Source organism: Epinephelus fuscoguttatus, linkage group LG12 (genome assembly GCF_011397635.1).
Source record: "Epinephelus fuscoguttatus linkage group LG12, E.fuscoguttatus.final_Chr_v1".
NCBI classification, from domain to species: domain Eukaryota; kingdom Metazoa; phylum Chordata; class Actinopteri; order Perciformes; family Serranidae; genus Epinephelus; species Epinephelus fuscoguttatus.
The window spans coordinates 14,296,225-14,322,217 of record NC_064763.1 but is presented as its reverse complement, the minus strand read 5'-3'; the positions used below and the strand labels follow the sequence as shown (position 1 = coordinate 14,322,217).

The 25,993-nt window shown below is 40.2% G+C and overlaps 1 protein-coding gene across 5 annotated transcripts in view; it reads right to left on the bottom strand.

Annotated features, from left to right (window-relative positions):
* cadm1a (cell adhesion molecule 1a) overlaps window positions 1-25,993 on the bottom strand; it is a 591,315-nt gene that overhangs the window by 178,229 nt on the left and 387,093 nt on the right. For 4 of the 5 annotated variants that reach the window (XM_049593070.1, XM_049593073.1, XM_049593072.1 and 1 more), the window contains exon 2: window positions 19,509-19,526. The exons of the other annotated variant lie outside the window; for it this stretch is intronic. In XM_049593070.1, the coding sequence (XP_049449027.1) occupies window positions 19,509-19,526 (18 nt within the window). The remainder of the gene's footprint in view (window positions 1-19,508; window positions 19,527-25,993) is intronic. 5 annotated transcript variants of the gene reach the window in all.

Here is a 25,993-nt window from a genome sequence, read left to right as displayed (position 1 = left end):
TACTATAGTTTACAAGATTCTTAAGCGGTGTAATGAATTTGAAAAACGTGAATTTAATTTTATCTATGAACCAACAGGAAATAAAGCAAACATTAACTAGATCACAGGTTAAATCAAAGGGTTCAGGTGTGTTCTGATCCTGCAACAAGGCATGTAGAAAGGACACATTTGTAGGAGGTTGAATTTAATGCAAATAAACCAGAGCACCGCTCAAAAGACTCCTTTTCTCTTCAGCACTCTGTGGATTTCATATGTAACTGAAGAACTTTGATGTACAAAATTGTCAGCAGTGTGTTTGTGTGTCAGAGAAGCATTAAGACATCCCCACCATAAACTGATGCAGAAGAACTCACCAGAATGCAGGAAATTAAGTGTTTGATTTCCCCCGAAAGGCCCGTGCTTGCTTCTCGTAAAATTGTAAAGCCAAACCCTTTACTTTATTCCTAAACCCAACCAAAAAGACATGTCAATTTGTGGTGTTTTACCGACGAAGTGCATTTATTTTGAAAGACACTGTATGCACACTGTATATTTCCTGTGACAATAGCCCCAAAAATGTCTGTGTTGGGCACTGTTTAAAGTGATGCTTTTACTGTTAACTTGGACACTGAGTTTCCCACACTAAGTTTACCATTAACCATTTGTTGGCTGCTTGAGGGCACTCCCTTAGTCATGTAATTGTAAGTTTTTAACTCCATGAGTTGCCGAGGAGTGCCCGAGTGTGCTGCTAGTTAACATCTGTGAGGTCAGACCATCTCATTTGGGGAGGCTGTACACTTTTGTAGCCTGACTGTGCCTCAAATTCACACCAGACTGGAGATGTCAGCAGTGTTTCGGCGCTAATGAAGCACTGATCTGAAGCTTACAACAGGCCAACAAAATGCAATGGACAAAGAAATGTTTTCAAGTAGACTCCATGGCAGTGTAGACTATGCCTGAGAATAAGGCTGCCGACAATTTCAGGTATTCTATAGTACTCTGTATAATAGGGTAGTGGTGGTATGGTGCATATGGTGAAAGGAGAGGAGGGGTTTTGTTCAACATTTTCTCATTTTCTGTCTGCTGTCTTTTGTAGGGCCTGTGAAACGTTCAAGTTTCTGTGGTATGAAGGTTTATTTCTCACTCCCACGTTCTTTTTCTTACAGCACTGTTCATCTAACACAGTGCAGTGCAGCCTCTCACTTTTCTGATCCACTCTCCTACAGCTGGATTTCGATGCTGCTAATGCTAACTGCACACTTCCTGCTGCTGCTAGAAATTAAAAGCGTTTTACTGCAAAACCACAGAATCGATTTTTGATTGTAGAAACTCCCAAAAATGTAGTAGTATTTGTTACCAAGCACTCAAATACGAGTATGGTCTATGTGACATGATTGAAACATTATCTGGTGTTTTTCTGGTCAGTGGATCGGTTTAAAACAGGAAGCAATGGTGGAAGTAGAAGAAAATGGGCGCCCCATGTACAAGGCTGTTGGCGAAGCGGCCCGGGTTCGACTCCAGCCTGTAGCCCTTTGCTGCATGTCACTCCCTCTCTCTCTCCCCCTTTCACACTTGTCTGTCCTATCCATTAAAGGCTAAAAATGCCCAAAAAGATATATTTAAAAGAAAGAAAGAAAGAAAGAAAGTAGAAGAAAACAAAGTGAACTGGTTCCATGACACACTACAAGTGACAGACGCTTTCTGTAAACTAACACAACTTCAGCTAATTTAGGCTGTTGTTGGGTAAAACCACTCATGAGCAGCCACAATCAGAGCCATACGACACATTCATTGCATGACCTGGCTCAGGGCAGATATCCCAAACATACAAAGATAAGCAGTAATTGAAAACCATGAAAGCTATGGAACTAATAAAAAACACTCAAGATCACCTTTTGTTATGTAGGATGTCATTATCCAAGCCACGTCTTGCTAATTATCATTTAATATATGTATTTTTCATATTCATGCTTAATCAAAGAGTCCCCTGTAGTTCTGTATTTTTATTTTATACAGTTAAATTACTGTTAGGTTTTTCTAACATAAATGTTATATGTCATAATTACTTTACATGTTGCCAGCATGATTGTTACTGTCCCATGTTTGATTTGTTATATTAATTTTCTTGAATTTAAAAAAACAAAACGATGCGGTGCGATACGATACGATGTGATTCGCTATTGTCCCTGTACGGAAATTTGTCGTGGACTCAGGACCTGCACAAGTATTGTTGCCTTACAATAATAGTCCAGAAGAAATGAAAAGTGTATGCCATAAGAAGAAAAAAAAAACCCATACTACAAATAACAGTACTGCACATCAGCCAGTATTAATTTTATATTATATTAATATCGCTATTACTTTTCTTTGATTTAAAAAAAAAATAATAGAATCACAGCTGTATGCCTCCACAAACCAGCCAAGTTGCAGTTACAGTTTACATCCATGACAGATACATCCAAGATTAGTGTCACCAATTCAGCATCCAACCAATGACGAACATGATGATGTCACAGTGAAGCTGACCTTTAAGCTTTTGGATATCAAATGACATCACTTTATTTTATCCTGTTAGACACTGGGTGTATTTTTTTCATAAGTACCCCATTAATTCTTGGGTCATGGCCCAAAATAATGTTTTGTGAGGTCAGAGTGACTTTGACCTTTGACCACCAAAATTTAATTAGTTCATTCTTGAGTAAAGTGGATGTTTATGCCAAATTTGAAGAAATTTCCCCAAGGCATATCGCAAATACAAGAATGAGACAGACAAGGTCACAGTTAGAGGTCTCAATCTCCTCCCGAGCCAGATGGGTCCCTAAAACTTTGACAGGTCAGATCGGGTTTGGGACAAAAATGTGTGCTGATTGGCCAGGTCAGGCAGGGCTTGGGCTGTTGGACATAAAAAAGGCAGGGAGAGAAGGAGAGCAAGCAGCCAGACTCCATGCCAGGCTTTCTGTCTTTCCTCCCAAAAATACAGTATTGAGAGTCAGTGGTCCACCGAGCTGGTCCATTTTCTGCTGGAGAGGCGCGTGGCTTGCACCGCCACACACAATATATTGCTGCTCCCGTGCTTTATTCCCACACCAAACAAATAAGCAACGTTTCACCTCACGTAGGAGGCTTCATCAGGCTTATAGAGTAAAGGGCAGTCCCTCTTTTTATAGCATGTCCTCCAATAAGAGTGAGGCTATCTGGAGACCTACAAAATACAGTACAGGCCAAAAGTTTGGACACACCTTCTCATTCAATGCGTTTTCTTTATTTTCATGACTATTTACATTGTAGATTCTCACTGAAGGCATCAAAACTATGAATGAACACATGTGGAGTTATGTACTTAACAAAAAAGGTGAAATAACTGAAAACATGTTTTATATTCTAGTTTCTTCAAAATAGCCACCCTTTGCTCTGATTACTGCTTTGCACACTCTTGGCATTCTCTCCATGAGCTTCAAGAGGTAGTCACCTGAAATGGTTTCCACTTCACAGGTGTGCCTTATCAGGGTTAATTAGTGGAATTTCTTGCTTTATCAATGGGGTTGGGACCATCAGTTGTGTTGTGCAGAAGTCAGGTTAATACACAGCCGACAGTCCTATTGGACAACTGTTAAAATTCATATTATGGCAAGAACCAATCAGCTAACATAAGAAAAACGAGTGGCCATCATTACTTTAAGAAATGAAGGTCAGTCAGTCCGGAAAATTTAAAACTTTAAATGTGTCCCCAAGTGGAGTCGCAAAAACCATCAAGCGCTACAACGAAACTGGCACACATGAGGACCGACCCAGGAAAGGAAGACCAAGAGTCACCTCTGCTTCTGAGGATAAGTTCATCCGAGTCACCAGCCTCAGAAATCGCAAGTTAACAGCAGCTCAGATCAGAGACCAGATGAATGCCACACAGAGTTCTAGCAGCAGACCCATCTCTAGAACAGCTGTTAAGAGGAGACTGCGCGAATCAGGCCTTCATGGTCAAATAGCTGCTAGGAAACCACTGCTAAGGAGAGGCAACAAGCAGAAGAGATTTGTTTGGGCCAAGAAACACAAGGAATGGACATTAGACCAGTGGAAATCTGTGCTTTGGTCTGATGAGTCCAAACTTGAGATCTTTGGTTCCAACTGCCGTGTCTTTGTGAGACGCAGAAAAGGTGAACGGATGGATTCCACATGCCTGGTTCCCACTGTGAAGCATGGAGGAGGAGGTGTGATGGTGTGGGGGTGTTTTGCTGGTGACACTGTTGGGGATTTATTCAAAATTGAAGGCACACTGAACCAGCATGGCTACCACAGCATCCTGCAGCGACATGCCATCCCATCCGGTTTGCGTTTAGTTGGACGGTCATTTATTTTTCAACAGGACAATGACCCCAAACACACCTCCAGGCTGTGTAAGGGCTATTTGACCAAGAAGGAGAGTGATGGAGTGCTGCGGCAGATGACCTGGCCTCCACAGTCACCGGACCTGAACCCAATCGAGATGGTTTGGGGTGAGCTGGACCGCAGAGTGAAGGCAAAGGGGCCAACAAGTGCTAAACACCTCTGGGAACTCCTTCAAGACTGTTGGAAAACCATTTCAGGTGACTACCTCTTGAAGCTCATCTCACCTTATTTCACCTTTTTTTGTTAAGTACATAACTCCACATGTGTTCATTCATAGTTTTGATGCCTTCAGTGAGAATCTACAATGTAAATAGTCATGAAAATAAAGAAAACGCATTGAATGAGAAGGTGTGTCCAAACTTTTGGCCTGTACTGTACATATAGGAATAATATTATTTCTCAATCAATCACAGATGCATTTTATCATGTTTTTCACAGATTCAATTAATACACTTATGAAAAACCATTTATAAAAACATTTATAAAAAGAAAAAATATATACATATGTATTATTTACAAAAATGGTCTAATATCAAAGTCCAAATTCATCCCATGGGGTTGGAGTGTCTTTAATTTATGGATCCAGAATGTTTCCCTTTGTTGCAGTAGTCTGGTCCGATCCCCCCCTCTTCGTGGATATTCCAATCTTTCAATACCAATGTACCTCAGCATAGAGACACTATGGCTCATTTGTTTAAAATGTGCTGCTACTGGGTTTCTCATATCTCCTGTCCGGATATCACTTCTGTGTTCTTCTTTTGTCCAGTAGTAGGATGGTAGAAAGAGTCACATTTATTGGTGAAGTTACATTGTGCACAGGCTCCACATTTGAAATTTCCTGACAGTTGATTTAGGAATGTAGCAGATCTAACTGGGGGGAGATCTGATTTTATCACCATCGATCTGATGTTAGGTGCTCGTTTGAAAACAACAGTAGGGGGTTCTTTGAAAGAGTCTTTCAGAAGGGGGTCACTCTCAATAATGTGCCAGTGACGGCGAATGATATTTTTAAATCCATGCCCCATCGTTGAATATGTTAAAAAACATTTTGGTCCTTTCCTTTCAATTTTTTCTTTCGGTTCGAGACATTCCTCCTGTGTTTTATCTTCAAATCTCTCGACTGCATCGTCAATCCAATCTTGGGAATATCCCTTATTTTGGAAATGTTTTATCATCACCTCCTTTTGTTTCTGATATAGCTCATTTGAGCCACAAATACGTTTTAACCTACTGAATTGACTAATTGGTAAGCTCTTCTTGAGTGCCAGAGGGTGAAAACTATTACCCCACAACAATGTGTTGCGGTCTATGGGTTTTCTGTATAGATCTGTGACAAGTTTCCTCTCCTGTTTCATGACAGTTACATCCACAACGTTTACTTCATTTTCATTCATACACATAGTAAAATTGAGATGTTCACTGGCCTCATTTAGGAGGTTCAGACATTGTATCATTTTACCTTTGTCACCCTCATAGATAAGAAAAATATCATCTAAGAATCGTTTCCATAGTTTAATATTTTTCAAGAATGTGTTTTTCGCTGGATTAAATACAAAGTCATTTTCAAATTTCCCCATGTATAAGTTTGCATATCCAGGTGCCATCTTACTCCCCATTGCTGTCCCACAAATCTGGTGATAAATATCTTCTTTGAAAAGAAAGAAATTATTTGTCAGGACTAATGAAGCCAGTTCTTTAATATGTGCTGCACTAGGGGACCCCTCATCCAGTCTCTGTTCCAGGAAATATTCCAGAGCATCCAAGCCTCCTTGATGGGGGATATTTGTGTAAATATTTGTGTGCGTTTTAATAAAGTCTGTGGTGTCACATATAAAGGATGGGAGTTTTTTGACACAGGATTGAAGGTGGTGATCTACAAATGTTGATATTTTTTCAGTTAGAGACCCTATACTGGCCACAGTCGGGCGACCCTTAGGATTAGTAAGTGACTTACGTACCTTCGGGAGTGTATAAAATACTGGTGTAACAGGTGCCTCTATTTTCATAAAAGAATATTCGTTTTTTGAGATTATCCCCTGTTCCAAAAAAGTGTCCAATTTAGCATGGATCTTTTGTTTATACTCCCCAGTCGGGTTTTTTGAAAGTTTTTTATAGAATGTATTATCACTTAGTTGTCTCAAAGCCTCCTGTTCATAGTCCTTAATATTTTGAATCACTATTGCCCCACCCTTATCTGCACATTTGATAATGATCTGAAGGTCTGATTTTAATCCATCCAATGCTTCCCTCTCCTGTTTTGACATATTATTAAAAGATTTATATTCTCTCTTTTTAGAAAGCGCTTGTTGCATGTCTCTCTCCACAAGTCTACAATATGTGTCCAGGGAAGCATTTCTACCTTTAAATGGAATAAATGTAGATTTGGGTTTAAACAAATCCTGATTTCTTAAGTTTTCCCTTTGATGTCAGCACCGATTGAAATAAGTTGATTCGGAGGATGTGCATTCTTTATATTTGTTTCACTAATTGCGCTGCCACACAGCCTTGGCATTAGGAGCTGACTAGTGCTTTTTTTGGTGGGCCGGGTTTGGTCAGGCTGAGTATTTTATGTTATGGTGTCAGACAGGCAAGGTTCAGGCTTCAACTCGCATGGGTTAGTTTGGGGACTTTGACCTTTAATCACGAAAATCTTATCAGTTTATTGTTGAGTTAATGTGGACGTTTGTGCCAAATTTGAGTAAATTCCCTCAAGGCATTCTTTAGTTATCGCATTTAGAATGAGATGGATGGACGGACTACCTGAAAACAACGCATTGTCTCTGACCGGCGCAGAGGTATAAAAAGGAGACAGAAGCTGCATTAGCTATGTGTTGTTTCTGGGACTCCTAAGTTCTGGCAGCTACACAACCAATTATCAAACACTCATTGTTTTCATCTTGCCTTTGTGTATGAATGAGAGTCAACAAACTGTAATCAAGAGAGATGGGAGTCTATAAGATGCTGACAGTACTCGTGTTGAGCAGTTGTTTGACACACTTCAGGCCAGACTGGCAAAAAAGGAACAATGAAAAATGACATTTGGCAGTCTCTGGAGACAATGTTAATGATGGAGTGAAAAATGTCAGTGGGCGTGTTGCTCGTCTGCAAACATGCATTCTCAAAAACACTTAGACGCTGTAATGCCTGTTGACTAAACTCAGTGTTGGCATACACTGCCAGCTGTAACTGACAGCCACAGAGGTTTTTGAACTTCGTGCGGCATCAGCTATTGTAAGACTTTTTATATGCAAATCAAGAGAGCTGTGGCATATCAGTATACAGCAAGTGGATAAACAGCAGCCAACAGGCCAGGGGTACCTTTTTTTATTTTATCAAAGGTCCACTTAGGAATTTACAATAAGGCCAGCGGTCTGCAACAGTGCCAAAGGAAACTACCAGCAGGGTCGATTAGAGCACTAAGACTGAATGAATTACTATAGGATGATACCAAAACAAGCTCAAAGCTCAAAGAGGCTAGAACCCCCGTACAGCTAAAAAAACTGTGTGATAATTTGTTGCAGTGTTGGCACCAAGAGCCTTTTCACATTAAAATTTCTACAATAATTTTACTCGGTGTTGATTTTAAATAATGTTGATCCAGCAGCTCTCAGATCCTAACGCTTGGTCCAGGCTGAATAACATCCAGCAGGAAATGGACACATTGGGATTAACTCTGTTGGGTTTTCTGATGTTGTCCACAGTTTTTAGCAGGCAGCTGTGAGCAACAGTCAATACTCCATCACTAAAAGTTTTTTTTTTTGCTACTCTTTTGTAGAGTGCATTTACTTAAACTTATGTTTCTCTTGGGGCTTTCTTTGCTCTAGTTCCACTTCCTCCATTATGGAACAAATAACTCATGAAACACTTTGCTGAGAAGCCTCCACAACAGTGGCCATAATGCTACCGCTCTGCTACCAGAGCAACAACAGCCTCACACACATCGCAACTCTGTGTCCTGCTTCCTCAAACAACCCAACAACATGACCAGGAAGTGAAAACTGCAGGATTGTTTTTTGGTCAGTGACTTCCAGCATCAGACACGGACAGAAAAAGCCGTTCTTTCACATCAGCATGGTACGAGGCCGGTCACTGTTATTCTGTAATGGTGGTGTCAGGGGGAAACGAGGGTGGACAACAACATAAATTTAGGGGGTTAAAGTCCAAGTAGGGTGAGTGGGAGGGGCGATGGATGGTTTCCACCACCACTGACTTTCACGTAGAAGGCTGGTGTTAAATGTTAAGCCAATTTGCGGTGTTGTACCGACACGGTGTGTTTATTTGGAAGGAGACTGTATGCAAGCTGTACATTTCCTGTGGAAACAAAAGTGTAATTTGAAAACAGGCAACACATATAACAGACTGAAGTTGACACAGCGTCCCAGAACGTACACAACAACACAACCAACATACACAGGGTACCCTGCACGTCATATCTTGACGTGGAAAGTCCATGTCAAAGTGTCAATATGTGATGAGGTCGGATTGAGAATGTGTTGGCGTATGCTACCAATGTACACTGTTGTGTCCTTCCCCAATAAAGGTAAATGGGGGGTTTCACAAAAGGAAAGAAAGAAAGAAAGAAAGAAAACTGTCTTTGTAAATCAAAAGGTGCCTGAGAGAGATGTGGATCAAGAGCAGAAAGGCAGGGGGCCCACAGAGACTGCTTGTTCGTAGAATTTGGTCCTATGCCCCTGCTTAAAACATCCACATTTGGTGGCACAAAAGCCGCAGGAAAAGCAGAGACTGGTTGGTGAAAAACATGTAGGTTCACTGGCTCAAACAAAGCAAGGAAATGCCACAATGTCAGTTAAAAACACCAAGTTTCTGTGCCGCCAACACCAGAGGAAATGCTGTAAGGGGTCACCAAGGGGTTGTTTGTTGGTCTTGAACAGTGGACTGCAGCTTGGCAGCCGTCTCGCCTTGTGTCACACCATCCACCATCCCCTCCATCTCCCAATGATAAAATCAGCTCACATGAAAATGATATGTATCAAATGTAATAATTACCTTATCCCTTGTGTACAGAAACATAAATATGAACATTTCTTCTGGCAACAGGCAATTTGATGTCTTCTTAGGCCTCACTCATAGACAGAGACGACTGTTAAAGATGCAGTTTTCCAGTGTACTGCTGCCCTCTGATTGGATGGCCGATACCTACATCGACCCGACTAAAGTGTCAAGTGACGGCTGCACACAGTTGTTTATTATTTTATGATGACTTAATTAGGACAAATAATTTAATCATTAGAAAATGACTGCGTGCGACCCTCTGTTGAGAAATTACATATTATTACATTTGCTAATCAAAGAATGAATATTTAATGCTACCCCATACTGTAAATATCAGGCTGAAGTTGAATTATCCAAAACTATGATTAAATACCCCTATAACCTGATTTCATTTAAGCATAATTAATCATCTTCCTCTTTCACTTGATACAAGCATAGCCTGAGACAGCCTGGAGGACAAATCTGTCTCTTATTTATGTTGTGTTGTTAGAGGCATGCATGTTGCACATTTTACTGACATACATATTTTACATTTAGCAGCTTGTGTCCATGTTCTCTCGGTATCAGTGATGAGGTCGTGACTGTTACTAAATTTGGGTTTAATCACTAGTTCGTCTCATCAGGTGAGACAGCATAACAAAATTTTATTTATCTTGAAATGTCAAAGATAATCGCTTTGAACAGCCGCTGTCATTATATTTTCTCTTCGATTATGAGGATGGAAAGTGTTAAGAGACGGACTGACACTTATGTTTTGTTTTGGTTTTTTTTCGTGGAATTTGTTTACATAAAAAATGTAACATAGCCTCACCAGTTTTAACTTTTAAGAACAACAACATTTATCTACAAATAAATACGAGTCTAAATGAAAACACTTGCCCTCTCGCACCCTCTTAATGTCCTCTAAGTTTGTCTTTGTAGTTCACTGTGAGCAGATGGAGCTGCCCACATGACAGCTCTTTCACTGAGCTCAGTGCGTACCCTCATTACTGACAAGAGCAGGGAGTCCAACCTCTCTGCTCCCTGTAAAGTGTAATTTCAACCGTATTTTTTTTTTTTTATAGCAAGCAGTTTTCCTCATCTTCTACATTAAATTAATTGTCTTCTCTCCCCTCCTCCTGTCATAATAAAGAGGCGGTGGTGGAATCTATAGTTTCTGAGTGACACATTTTTGCTTTGCTAAATTAGAAACTCTAAAAAAAACTGACCTTGAACAGTTTTATCTGTCGTAAAACTACAATTATTTCTTAAATTTTTATTTATTTACTTCACTACTTGTGGGCTTGAATACGATTCAAACTTCACCCTGTTATTACCTGGATAAATCTATGAGTCAACAGGAGTCAAAACAAGGTCTATTTAATGAACAAGCTGCATCCTCAGCTCACAGTGTCGCTCTAAGCAGCTCATGTATTGACAAAATGTAGATTGCAATGCATTGGACTGGGGACTATTGACATTGCAATAGCAAAGACACATCCCGTGGCTGGGAAATTTTCTTGGTGCAGCGAGAGATGACCTTGCTGAATACATATTCTGAGGAAACGCTGATAGAGCTTCAGCAGCTTGGGAAATTGAACCTGTGTTATAAAAGAAAAGCATACAGGATGACAAGCAAACACTGCATGCGTGTGATTGATTTAGTCATTAATCTGAGCAGGGTGTGTGTGTGTGCGTGTGTGTGTGTGTGTGTGTGTGTGTGTGTGTGTGTGTGTGTGCCTGCATGCACACACATAAATGTTTGTGTGTGTTTAAAGAGCCTGTCTCTGTTCACACATGGATAAGACTCCTTGTGTTTAATGGCTGCGTCCCTCAGCCCACCTCCATCCTCTCATGTCTTCCATTCTATTGATTGGCATACAGAGCAAACACACGAGTCGCCCACGCAGGAGAAGAGAAGTCTTGTCTGTAGTGGCAGGTCAACTAAGGAAGCACTGTGACCTTTGACAGCAAGAAATATTTTGCTTGCTGTCCAGTTGTTTTTTTCAAATATGGTCCATTTTTAGAACTGGTCTCCTCCAGTGAAGTGAGGGAAATAACCTATTTCCAAATTGCAATGCTCCACCTACGTTTCTTAACTCCCTAGTTGTTACTACTACTTATTTCAATATTAACAATGATAAAGTATATTTTCAGCTGTTGCTGTTGCTGTGTGCCACTGCTCTGCTAATAAATGTTATTATATACAGTATATAATAAAGTAAACAGTCTCTGACTTTGTTACAAGAGAATGATCTGCTGACTTGTCTTCTTTTCTTCTTTTGTGTTTGACTATATTGATTGCACATTTGCACTGGACCAGGGGCATAAGTATAGACAGTGCAGGCAGTGCGGTTGCAGTGGGGCCTGTGGGGTTAAGGGACTCGTACACAGAGTGGGCCCTTGCAAGTAAATAATAATTTTAAAAAAGATCCTACTTTAAAAATGGTGCAAAAATTTGGAATATATGTCCTCAAAAAGGTATCTACATCATGGTTTACTCTTTTATTTTTATAAATAGTCAGTAGCTGTCTAAAACAAAGTATATGCTTCGTCTACATAATATCTATAAATAAACTATAAAAACTATTAAATTATATAATTTATTTTCTTTGAAATTTTTATCAGATAATGATAATTGCTGTCAATATGTATGTTGATGTTGTCCAATGTCAAGTCTTAATTTGTGTCAAGACAAAACATGCACGACAGCGTCATAACAGTGTGTGCTGGGGCCTGTCATAACTTCCTTATTCTACTGCATTAAGAAATATACCAAACTCTGCCCTTCTTTACTGCTTCTGAGGCTTGATTATCTTCAGTATGCATTTGATAGAGTCAACTGCTACATGTTCTAAATATAGAAAAAAACCCTGTTTTTTTAACTTTATCAAAATTCAACCCAGTCTCACTCCGAAGTCGTCGAAATCCGGCACTTGGTCATTGACTTCTGGCGTCAGACACGGATGAAAAACAGCCAGTCATGTCAGTATGATACGTGGCTGGTCGCAGTTACTGTTTAACACCACCGTCAGGAGGAAACGTGTCATTACAAGAACGAAAGTTTGAGTAGGGCTTTCCATAAGTTGTAAAGCCAAACCCTGTTTGTTTTTCATCAACCCAACCACGTGTGTGTTTGACAAAACGTAACCACGTGCGTTAGTTGCTGAAGGAAAATAACGTCAATTCGCAGTGTTGTAGTGATGTAGTGTGTTTATTTTGAAAGAGACTGTATGCAAACTGTACATTTCCTGTGAAAACTTAAGTGTATTTTGAAAGAAGACAATGCATGTAACAGGCAGAACTTGACACGGTGTCACAGAAAATCAACAACCAACACACCCAGGGTACCATGTACGTTGTATCTGGACATGGAAAGTCCATAACCAAACGTTGATATGTGACGAGGTCGGAGTGAGAATGTGCTGCAAGATCAGTAAATTCAGATTCCTCTAAGAGGATAGTTACCAGAAGTTGTCAACAAACTGAGTCAGTTCCTACTTTTAAATACCTCAGCTTTTTTAAATGACGACTACTTGTCTTTTGAGGCGCATATCCAGCATGTCCCAAAAAACCTGAAGCTTTTACTTGGCTTTTATTTCAGAAATAAGTCTCGCTTTTCTTTTTGTGTGAAACAGAAATTGGTGGAATCTACCTTTTTACCTTTCATTGATTATGCTTATGTCTTGTATATTTATCCCTGGTCATTGTCTTCACCTGCTGGATAGCATGTATCATGGGCCTCTGAGATTCATTACAAACTGTGGATCTCTTACTCGCCATTGTGTTTTACACTCCAAAGAAAACTGGCCAGCTTTAAGTACACGTCACCTCAGTCACTGGTATGTTTTTATTTACAAAACTATTCTTAGTAAAATTCCTTCCTACCCTTCCTGCTCTCTTGAATATATAACATGGAAGTTATAATCTATGTTCGCAGAACTGAATAGTGAAAGAAAGCTTTTAGGTTCTCTGCACCCACAGCATGGAACAATCTGCAAAATGATCTAAAGCCTCAACACATGGTGACCTTGAATGAGTTTAAAACAATGGTGAACTCTGTTGAGTCCAGGCTGTCTGTGTGCAACTGTTTTATCTAATTATTCTATTTTACTCAAATCTATGTGCTTTTATGTGAATTTTATTTTTTGAAACTATGTGTGGTCCCTTGTCAAAGAGGTCTCTGATCTCAATGGGACAAACCTGGTTTGGCTAATAAAAAAATAAAAAACATCATAAGCAAGTTTCTTGAAGACGCTTCACCTCTCATCTGAGTGGCCTCTTCAGCTCTACCTGACTGGTGGGTAGTCACAGGCTTTTAACTCTTTGGTTATATTTAGCCAACGCATGCACATGGTTGGGCGGCACGGTGGTGTGGTGGTTAGCACTCTCGCCTCACAGCAAGAGGGTTGCCGGTTCGATCCTGGGCGAGGGAGCCCTTCTGTGCGGAGTTTGCATGTTCTCCCCGTGTCAGCGTGGGTTCTCTCCGGGCACTCCGGCTTCCTCCCACAGTCCAAAGACATGCAGATTGGGGACTAGGTTAATTGGTAACTCTAAATTGTCCGTAGGTGTGAATGTGAGTGTGAATGGTTGTTTGTCTCTATGTGTCAGCCCTGCGATAGTCTGGCGACCTGTCCAGGGTGTACCCTGCCTCTCGCCCGATGTCAGCTGGGATAGGCTCCAGCCCCCCCGTGACCCTCAAGAGGATGAAGTGGTTAGAAGATGAATGAATGAATGCACATGGTTAAGTTTAGGCAACAAAAGCACGTGGTTAAGTTTAGAACAGGATCTGGTTCTACATTTATACGGGAAGCGAACACAGGGCTCACGGAGGAAAGTTGGTGATTGTTGGACCCATACACCACCCCTCCCACCCATCCTTCTTGGACTTTCACCCCCTTAACCTATGTTCTTGTCCAGCCGCATATCCCCCTGATGTCGCCAGACACTGTTACACACTAACGACATCCAGTTGCGGTGATCAGAGATCACTGCCCAAGTACCGGTATTCGATGACTTTGAAATGAGACCGGGTTTGTTTGGTCATGTGCATGTATGTGTGCATGTTTGTGTCTGTCTGCAACTAATCTCACAAACTACTGGACCCATCGGCCTAATATTATTTTGGGCACATTTATGACTGTATGCACAAGGACCGCTTGTTGCTGCGGTGATTCACAATTTATCTAAACCTATTTTATTTCATCATAACCACTGAGTCATCACTCTTCCTAACCAGCCAGTCGGGAACGCAAGTGATTAACAAAACCACATAGTAAAAGGCTTTTCAGGCAGTCGGCTACGCTAAAAGCAAGCCATATTATTGCCTTTGTCAGAGATCTAAAGCTAACATCCATAGAAAAAAATTGGTCTCATTTTGAACTGGAATATCTGCAGATTAATTCCATACATGAAAAGTTATGATCCATAAAGGTGAAGTATGATATGAAATGACTAAACCCCTGTTTTTGTTATCTTGCTGCAATGTTGATTGTAATGGAGCCGGCAGGGACGTTATAGCAAGATTCTTAAACAAGGGAGGGTTTTATTGGATAATGTATCCGAGGTTTGTCTTCGTATAGCCTCTCTACTCTGGCCAAACCTTGATACTGTAACCTACATATTGTCTCAGTCTACCTTGCACTCCCTGTTTCTCACCCGCATGCCCTCAGACACACCTGGGGGAGATCTGCACTATACTGAGTGCACTTTTCTAGTTAATGTCATGGCTGGAAGTCTGGAGTTCATCACATCTGAGTTGCGCGACTGGCTTTGGCTACACATTAAAAGGTAAAGACAGAGCTTGGAAATACTGTGTTTGTTGTTTTTATCTTTAGTTATGTCAGAATTGATCTATATCTTTTATTGCTTTATATTTCTGTTTTATTTATTGTACACTTAGTTCAAAGTGAAAATACATGAAGATTAATCTAAATTCATTGGGTTGATTTTTATTTCTTTAAGACAGAAACTTTTATCAAGTTATTAAATTGCCTCATAACTAAGTTTAAATGTAGAATTTTGCAACAGACTTTGCAGACAAGCATCCATAAACATCAAATTCTGCGTGACTGGACTAAAAAGGGCATCAATAATGAATCCAACTTTTGACATTTTCTAAATATTAATTTCAAACATATTGTATTTAAAACCTTTAAAACGGGTTATGCTGCCAATATTGCGACATTTCTAACCCTCTGAAGTACTGCAATCATTGGCAAATAGTTCAAAAGGCTAAGAGAGCCATGTTTGGCAGCTTACAGACTCATTTGGCACATCTGTTTCAGTCCAACGCAATAGAATGCAACAGAAAGATAGATCTAACACGAACCTGAACACTGAGAAGGCGGCTTATTAGGGTGTTTGAATTTGAACGAGTCAAATATTTCTTTTGTCCTGACAGTTTTAGAAAAGATAACATTGAGAAGATGAAACAATATTTTCTAAGTATTTCACTACTGAAGATAAAAAGTGTGCACCGATGTATGGTTTTTACATTAAAGTCAGATGAGATGATGATTGCCATTGGCAGTGTCTGTTGCTGCTCTGATGGCATTCGGCTGCCGAGACCACCACTGCTTGGTGGCAGCAGCATAGGTTTGTGACCGAGAACAGGCCTGTGAAGGACTGGGCTCCATCCAATCGGCCCCGAGGGAGGATCTCTTACTGTTCAATTCTAATTCATGTACATATAAATAACTGTCACTGGCACTGCTAATTGGATTAAAAGGCTTGGTGGAGGAGAGACAGGAGAGAGGGGGAGTGAAGGCAGCTAGAGAGGCGGCATGACTTGATTTACAACACACAATTATTTTCTTGTAAGGGGAGCTATGGAACAGAGTTATTATAATTTTGTATTTTTGATTTTAATTTTTGTTTTCAATTCAGTTTAGTTTCCAGAGTGAGTTTGCCTGTTTCAGTTTAGTTTTTATTCTTTAAAAATGTTTAGTTTTGGATTTCTTTACTTTAGATTTGTATTAGCTTTAGTATTAGTTTTAGGTTTAGGAGTTTTTTTGTAATATGGGGCAAGATTTAAAGTTCAGTTTACACTGTAATGTTAAGTCTACACAAATGCTCTGGATTGTCGAAATTACAAACTTGACACAAAAACCCATCCCTTAAGAGCCTGACATAATTTTTTTTACGTTACATTAAGTATTTCTTATTTAACGTATGAAGCCAATTTCACCTAATTAATTTCAGTCCTATAAACAACACCATCATTGTGACCTTCACATATTGTGGCATGTTGAGGCTAAATGGGAGATACCCAGTATGCTGTGAGACATCGTGTTTAAGGCTATAAGCAAAGGAAAACTGGGTTTAAATGTGTTTCTATATCACTCACGTTACCAGTCACACAATGCATAATGTTTATGTATTTCACAATGGATCTAATGCATCACAGTTAATGTGATAAAAGACATTTTGCAGCATGAGTTAAGTTGTATACACAGTTAGGGATCTGCTGCCTGTGTGGTTATTACATCGTCTAACATATAGTTGTGGTGAAATAAAGAGCACCTTCTAATTCAGAATTCACCTTTTTTGCCTTATTCTAGCAATGGAGGATCCTAAATCCATCCACATTTTTTTAAATAATTAAATGAAACTAAAAAAATTGTTGTAAAATGTGTACTAATTGGGGTTTACAGTACAGATATTAGAATGCACACACAACACTTAGCAAAGGCAGTTCACTTATAGTCATGAAGGCATCCTAGTCTCAATAAATATATGCACCAATGCACCCTCACTGTGTTGACAAAATCACCAAATTGATAACAACTTAAACTACGACATTTCCTCTAATTTTTAAAAATCGAATCTAATTCTGTACACAATATCCTTTAGTTTTTTATTTTATAAACTGTAAAAACAGTGCTATGAAAGCAGATTCTAATCACGCAAATAATGGTTTTTTTTTCATTAAAATTAAATCATTATTTTATTTCCTTAAAACTTTAATCTATTGTAAATTCTCAAAAAACAGCCATTATTTACCTCAACTGCACAAAGAAGCAGGACTTTATTTGAAACAGGCTAGTATTAGAGACACTCTTTCATTATTGATTTTCTATGTGCTTATATTTTATCACATGTGTCTTCCTGATTTTTGAATTACTCATTTAACTAACTGTGGATGATGTTTGCTGGTCATAGACATGCATTAGCCTTAGTTTATTTTACTTGCAGTACAACAACAGATCTGCTCTGAGTTTCTCTTTTCACCAGAAAAAGGCCATGATCTCTTCCACTGATTAATTTCAGTAGCTTTCACTTTGCCTTTTTGATTGTTTGTTTATTGTAATTTTTTGTTTTCAGATAGGCTATATATTGTTATATGTTCATTAAGGTTGTTTGAATGGACAGACAAGGTGAGTAGAACATATGGATGTGTTTCTGTTGCTACAGCTACAGCTGGCTACAAAAGAAAGACATAAAACATGTTCATATTCTCAAACAGTGCTTCTACACTAATTAAAAATATAAACACTTTTGTTTTTGCTCCCATTTTTCGTGAGTCTTCACATTTTAGAGTAACTTTACTGTGACCAGCCCAAGGTACACCTGTGTAACAATTATGCTGTTGAGAGAATTTGAGAAAACAAAACCTTTGGTGTGTACTGAAAAAGATCTTTTACTTGAAGCTGTGAAAAATATGAGCAAAAACAAAAGTGTTACTTTTTTGTTTGTTCATCTCTTAGAATGTCTGGTCTAAAGAGAACTGCTGCCTCAGTTTTCCACTACTTTTTAACTCTTCTTGAGTTTGACGAGATTCATGACACATTTCTACTGTCTACTGACACCGTGAGCAACACAATGAACTTGTGAACTGCTGCAAGTCCAGACATACAGAACAGAATGTGAAAGAAAAACTCGGTCAGTGGTTGTTAAGAACCAAACCTCTGCAGATGCTGCCCATCCTTGTTTCTCCACCAAATATGACCCAAATAGTTCAGCTCGGTATCTTTAAAATGTAGGGGCAGTTTATCCAACACATTCTCACTCCGACCTCGTTACATATCAATGTTTGGTCATGGATCTTCCATGTCCAGATGTGCAAGGCACCTTGGATGCGTTTGCACAGTCGCTTTCAAAATAAATGCAGTATAACACCATGACTTGACATTTCTTTCAGTCAACAACAAACGCACATGGTTGGGTTTAGGAAACATTCGCTTTACAATCATACAGGAAGCAAACATCGAACTCCCAGGGTGACAGTCGGTGGTTGTTGGACCCATCCACTATCCTCCCCGCCTGCCCCACTTTCGTTGGTGTCTGACACTGGAAGACACTGCCCAAGCGCCGGATTTCATCGACTGTGTTGACTGAGGTCATGATTGGCAGCTGTGTGTGCCGATCAGTATGCTCAACGTCAGCGGTGCTGCTCGCAAGCGGAGATTGCTACTGTGCAGACTCTGGCTCCAAATAACGTCAACAGCCCAAGATGGCTGTGGCCATATCTGGGATATTTTGGCTAATTTTTGTATGGTGGGAGTATGTGGAGAAGCGTCGTCCATCTTTTTAAACAGTCTGGGTTTAAGGCACTTCTGCATTGGCTTCACTTTTCAGACTCAGACATACTACCTTGGTTTAGACAAATAGTCAACAGTAGCAAGTCTGCTACATGAATGCAGTCGGAGCTAAGTGCATATATGCAGTGTGTGTACATAGATACAAAACCTGAAACTCCATTCTTATTTCTAAAACAGACTTTCATTCAAAGTTTTGTCATTTTGAGAAAACATTCTGTTTTGCAATCAAACTCTTCAGATAACTGAGTTTGATCTTAGCACGACCTGATTAACTGCAGCGTACACTAAGATGCTACAGCTATTTAGGACACTGGTAAGCAACTGCAGACATACTGTATCAGTCAGTAGCAATAAGCACCATGTGATTTGGAAGAAATGGACTGTGGAGAATGCGAGAGGCAGATCTATCTGATCTAAATCTAAATGTGAGAGAGAATGAGAGAAACTGAAATGGAGAAAGATTGCAGATTGGTCGTACGCAAAACACAAACACTAAATACTGAGAGGAAGCATGAAGCATGTCAGGGAGGAAGAGGAGAGAGAAGCTGGAAAGCTGGAGCATGGTGAGAGGATGTGGTGAAGAGGAGGAAAGGACATGTGAGGAAGGCTTACCTGGTTCCTGTGCAGCTCCTGCGTTGGAGGAGGAGGAGGAGGAGGAGGACAGGAGGGGAGGGGAGAAGGGAGGGAAAAAAAAACAGAAAGGGAGGTTAGCATTCAAAGCCCCGTTTAAATTTAATCGCCCCCATTTGCCCATGCAAAGAGGTGCATGCTTGTAAAGCTGCAGGAAAAGCCAGGTAAGAATGCAAAGACAAATCATTCATGCTGTTCCCCTCTGCGAAAAGAAAATCATTAAAAGAAAACAGCAGATTTGAGAAACAGACAGTCGTTGAAGTCAAGGTTTGAACTCCAAAGGCAAATTTATTTGGCTACAAATGGGCTTTGATCAGCATCATCTTTGAAGTTAATTCCAAAATACTGAGGATTACAAGTCCTGCAAAGATATTTTGTGTTAATATCTTTCATCTATGTTTGGCTAGCTGCTCGCCAAACTTCTTCTGCATTACATAGCTCCTTGGAAATATTTTTTAAAAACAACATCACAGTGATTTGCTTAAACTTTTAACTATAGCACACAATACTGACAGCAGTTATGCATAGTTTGGCAGACTTAAACCAGAACAGAGTCAGCTCAGGTTAATAAATGTGTGAGAAATGACACCGTAGGCAACAGCGTGAGGTTGCCAGGCAACCAGCAGGATGTCACTGCTCAGAGCCAAGAGACAGTAAAGCACACAACCCCCCACACAACCACAAATTGCCGCTTTTATAATTGGGTTTTTGTACGGAATAAACAAACGAAATATGACTTATTAACCAGTGAGCCACAGAGGTGCTGGTAGGTGGATTTTTTTTAAACCCTTGGATAGATTTTTTGCCTCCAGTCTGTATGCTAAGTTAAGCTAAAAGTAGCTTCATATTTAACAGTGGCATCAATCTTCTTCTTCATCTAAAAATGACAGCAAAACACACACTTTTAAATAGATAAGTAAAAACTAACTAATTGGCTGAGACAGACTCAACTGGGACATGTGCATGAAATCCAACATTGCAGGGAAAGAGCAGCGTTGGCCCTCAGTATACAGTCTGGCATCCATTTAGGCCCCCATCGTTGAAGAACATTTTTCAGCCAAGTAAGCATCAGGATTCCAGCTACGAGGAGGCTTTTGATTAGAAAACCTATTTCCTCTTCAACTTTTGCCAAATTCCAATCATGGTGATATTCTAATTACCATTATCCCGAGCAAGACAGAGAGGCAGAGATGGAGTGGGTGTGTGTAAGTGAGGCAGAAGAAGAGGAGTGAAAGGAAGGCAGTCTTTGCATGTAAGCGGGGGAAAATCGGAGGAAAATGCAGCGTGAAGATCAAGTGAAACAAAGAGCAGAATTACAGCTCTTTTACATACTGTTACACAGAAACATTTGTGATAAAGATGTTGCTCATTTGCTTTCCATAAACACTCTGGGCTGCGAGCTCGAGTGCCTCGGTGAGCCTCAAACGGACTAGGTGGTAGGATGCGTCGCCCAACCACATCAAAAATAGAAATTACATTCATTTCCAAGCTACTGCGTTCATTATAAAACTGTTTAATTAGCATGACAAATTCAAAATTCATGCAGTTTGAATACAATCTCTGACAGTTCCAACAAAATATTGAAGCTGATGGAGTTTGACAGCCTGCAATCTAACCTGAAAAGCCTTCACCAAAGCTATAAACCGCAGCGCTCACCTAAAGAGTAAAGAGTAACTCATAAAGTCTCCCAGCATCACATCAGTTGTCTCCTGCTTAAGCATTCAGTTGTAGCACACAGGAACCAGAGTAACAAAGTGCTTCAGAGAGTCACATAGTCAACCCAGACCACCCTGGAGTTCAGGTTCATGCAGTGTGATGGGGTGAGGGGGGGTTTGCTTTGGGGAGATAACACAGCAATAGGCGAGACATGGAGCAGCTCTCCCCCATGTTAAGTAAATGGAGAGCGGGGGAAGAATAACTGCACGGCCGCTTTGCCCCTTATGGGTCTTGTGGGAGTCCTCGCTATTCCACCCCGACCTACAACCTCCAGAGGTGAGGTTAAATGACAAGGACTGCAGAGATGCATTAAACATGAGTCATTTGGACAGAGAGCTAGACGTTGGACCACTCCAGAGATGATAGGGACATTAACCAGGGTTTCACCAGGGCCTGAGCTGCATTTAATGAAGGCCTCCACTACCTCCCAATGTCTCTCTCTACATTTGACTCACAGCCAGGGAGCTAAGTAGTTCAAGATAAACACAGCCACTACTCTCTCTGGCTTCAGTTGGTGGGTTTTCTGCCTCTTTCTCTTCCTCTATACTCCAGCCTAACTATTATTGTAGTCTCTTTGTTGTGTCCAGTGGTCAAGACTGACTTGTCAAGTTCTTGTCAGGCACAAAACCAGCAGCTGAGAACAAAGAACTAAAAACAACCATCATCAGCAAAAAGGATGAATTTGTTCAAACTGGTCAAAACAAAAAATACAAAGATATTGTACAATAAGAATATATATACTGACCGACGGTTTTATTAGGTACACCAGTTCAACTGCTTATTAATGCAAATAGCTGATCAGCCAATGACGTGGCAGCAACTCAATGCATTCAGGCATGTAGACATGGTGAAGACGACCTTCTGAAGTTCAAACTGAGCATCAGAATGATGAAGAAAGGTAATTTCAGTGACTTTGAACGTGGCATGGTTGTTGGTGCCAGACGGGCTGGTCTGAATATTTACTGGGATTTTCACACACAACCATCTCTAGGGTTTACAGAGGATGGTCCCAAAAAGAGAAAACATCCAGAGAGCCAAAATGTCTTGTTGATGCCAGAGGTCAGAGGAGAATGGCCAGACTGGTTCAAGATGATAGAAAGGCAACAGGAAGACAAATAACCACTGGTTCCAACCAAGGTCTGCAGAAGACCATCTCTGAACCAACAGCATGTCCAACCTTGAAGCAGATGGGCTACAGCAGCAGAAGACCACACCAGGTGCCACTCCTGTCAGCTAACAACAGGAAACTGAGGCTACAATTCACACAGGCTCACCAAAACTGGACAATAGAAGATTGGAAAAAAACACATTCAGATGGAAGCATGGATCCATCCTGCCTTGTATCAACGGTTCAGGCTGCTGCTGGTGGTGTAATGGTGTGGGGGAGATTTTCTTAGTACCAACTGAGCATGGTTTAAACACCACAGCCTACCTGAGTATTGTTGCTGACCGAGTCCGTCCCTTTATGACCACAGTGTACCCATCCTCTGATGGCTACTTCCAGCAGGATAACGCACCATGTCACAAAGCTCAAATCATCTCAAACTGGTTTCTTGAACATGACAGTGAGTTCACTGTACTCCAATGGCCTCCACAGTCACCACATCTCAGTCCAATAGAGCACCTTTGGGATGTGGTGGAACGGGAGATTCTCATCATGGATGTGCAGCTGACAGATCTGCAGCAGCTGTGTGATGTCATCATGTCAATTTGGACCAAAATCTCTGAGGAATGTTTCCAGCACCTTGTTGGATCTATGAAACTAAGAATTAAAAAGGGGGTCCAACCTGGTACTAGCAAAGGGTACCTAATAAAGTGACCTGTGAGTGTATTGTTTTCACATCATGAACATGAATAATATATATATATATATATTTAAATATATATAGTTACAGAAAAAATCCATATTTTTATAACTTGGATTTTGTTTTTGCATCTTTCGCCATCATCCCTTTTCCACTTTGCACTCAGAACTACAACTCACACGTTCCATGCTGACATTTGGAAGCATCGCTAAAAAGGAGTCAGATGAGGCAAGACATACAAGCAGGCACTTTGGCAAACCTCTTGGTAAGAAAGATAAATTTTGGGGGGGGGGGAAAGCAAAGGCAGGAGGGAAAATTATTACCCAAGCTGTCTGTTGTAAACATCCATCACCATTTACAGACAAACTTACTGGTCCAAATTTAACCCGCAGCACTCACCCCAGTTGTGCTCATTTTTCCTGTGGGGTGAGTGAATATTACAAACATGCTGGTGAAGATTCTCAGTCATCCAGCTCATGGTGATTCTAAATGCTGTATCAAAGGTAACTAGACTTGCTTGAGTTTCTTGCAGATCTAACCCTTACGACCCACATGATGGCCAGGTGGGTCCACGACTCACAGGTGACCTCTAAGGACACTGAAAGGGTTCACACCCACACGGGGTTTAAAGCCTGCAACTCCCCACCTGTCAGTTAGAACTGAAGAAGCTTCTTGGAAGAGAGGTGAGACATCTTCAAGAAACTCCCACTGGTCCAGTTACTTATAAAACAGCACTTAGAAATATTAAAGACAGTTTTTGGCGTGCTCACTTTTCGATTTTAAAGACCCAGGTTGTAGGGTTTATGGGAAATTATTGGCAGAAATGAATACGACATTCATAACTATGTTTATATTTGTGTAAAATCACTTGATAATAAGAATTGTTGTGTTTTTGTTACCTCACAATGTGTCATTTACATCTACATATGGAGTGGGTCTTCCTCTGTGGATAATGCAATGTACAGTAGTCACAGTAACCCAGAATGGACAAACCAAACACTTGCTCTAGATAGGGCCAAGCAGGTTTTGTCTTTGGCCACTGTCCTACACACTTGGTACACAGGAGAGGTTTCAGTTGGGTGCAATCTGCAACTTCAACACTAGATGCCACTATATCCCACATACTAGTTCTTGATCTCCAAACGAAGTACTCTGTAGAACTTTTAGAGCCACTTTATTGAAGGTATGTGAGCATAATGATTCAAGAAAATGCATTTTATTGGAATTCTGATATTTTTCAATTTTTTTTTTTTAAATTTTTAAATTATTTTGTTTCTTTTATTTTTTTTTTTTTTTTTTACAGTGTAGGCTAAACCAATGGCTTTTTACAACCTGTGTGATGATCTAACTGGCCAATTTTTATTGTGTTGTTGATACACACAAAGACGCACATGCATAGAGACAAATATACAGGAATACTGTGAATAAATGCAGGCAGAAGCGACAAAAATAGGACCCAAGTTGCAGTAAGCTGGACTTCCTGGACATCCTGTAAGCCGTATTTCAACTTATTAATGGTGCTATCATGATATACTTTTAAAGCGGCAACATGTTTAACTATAAATAAAAGGAAACACAGTAAAGGCCACTGCTGCCGGTATTCAAGCTAATAGTTTGCATCTGCTGAAACAATATTTCTTATTGATTTAAGTCTTCTAAATAATGTTCATGGTTGTAGTTCCATTAAAAAAGCCTTAGTTATATTAACATTATGTTGTTCTGTAGGTTAGAGCATCGTACACATATTAACACCATTTCTTACTCTTATGTGAAACTCTATTGTGAATATAATAATAATATCCACTCCAAATAAACGACAGTAGATGTTAGGATGTTTTGTTTCAGACCAGGAACAGATGACAGATAACCCCACTGACCAAAGTCACTATTCAGAGACAGAAGGAAAAAAAAAAAACAATATAGCAGAAGCTATTTTATTGCAAAATGCACATTACTAGTGAATCTAAATATATTGATATGCTGCTATGGCACAGGACCTTTACCCCCTATGAATTTAAAACAATGTTGGTCCCACCGCTGAGGCACTGAACATTTGTAAAATAATAAAACCAAAGACAGGTGTTTTTAAAAAAAAAAATGAGCTCCAACCTCACAGAGTAACACAAAAAAAAAACCTCTCAGGTGTTACGAGAGCAGTCAAAAAAAAATTCAGACATAACAGCCCTGCTTTCATCTGTATTCATCAGGTGAGGGAGGCCTGGACACTCTCCTCTTCCCCAGAAACACAATAATAACAATGGCTTCCTCCGACACAGCACGACAACACGCTTCCAAGCGCGTCATCTTCAAACGTAGCTCTTGGTTAATGGCCTGGAACACACATTCAATGTCTATCAAAGAAGGACGTTGCTGGGATGGATGCACATGCTGACAACCTCTCTAGCTCGCTCCTCGATCACACAAACACACGCTAACACTGTGTCCCCGTTACACTCCTACCAGCGCATACACGCACACACACATACACAGAGGAGCCCTCCCTCCAGTCAGTTTAAGTATAGCAAGCAATAATGTGTTGATTAAATCTGTGATCAGCTGCCTAAGGGGCATGAAATTGGACATGATGAGTGTGGCACATTAAAAACTAATTATCAATAGCACCAATCCTATTGTCTTTCTTTTAAACCAGTCACAGCAGTAAATCAAGTGTGGAGAATGGAACACTATGTGCTCTATCACAATGAGCTCTGGGGTTACAACCATACCTGGATCCTGGCTGCTTCAAAGCAGTTTTTTGATAAAAAATGAATCTATTATTTACTGCCTGTAGCACTTCCTTATTGTATTACAAACTCACGGAGAGTTGACAAAATATGCTGCCTGCAGGGAATCAAGCTGCTCTACCTATAACGCTCCACAATTTAAAAAGGTAAACCAGCAAAAATGTTTTCTTATTTGTGTCCTCCAAAAGCCTGTTGCAGGACT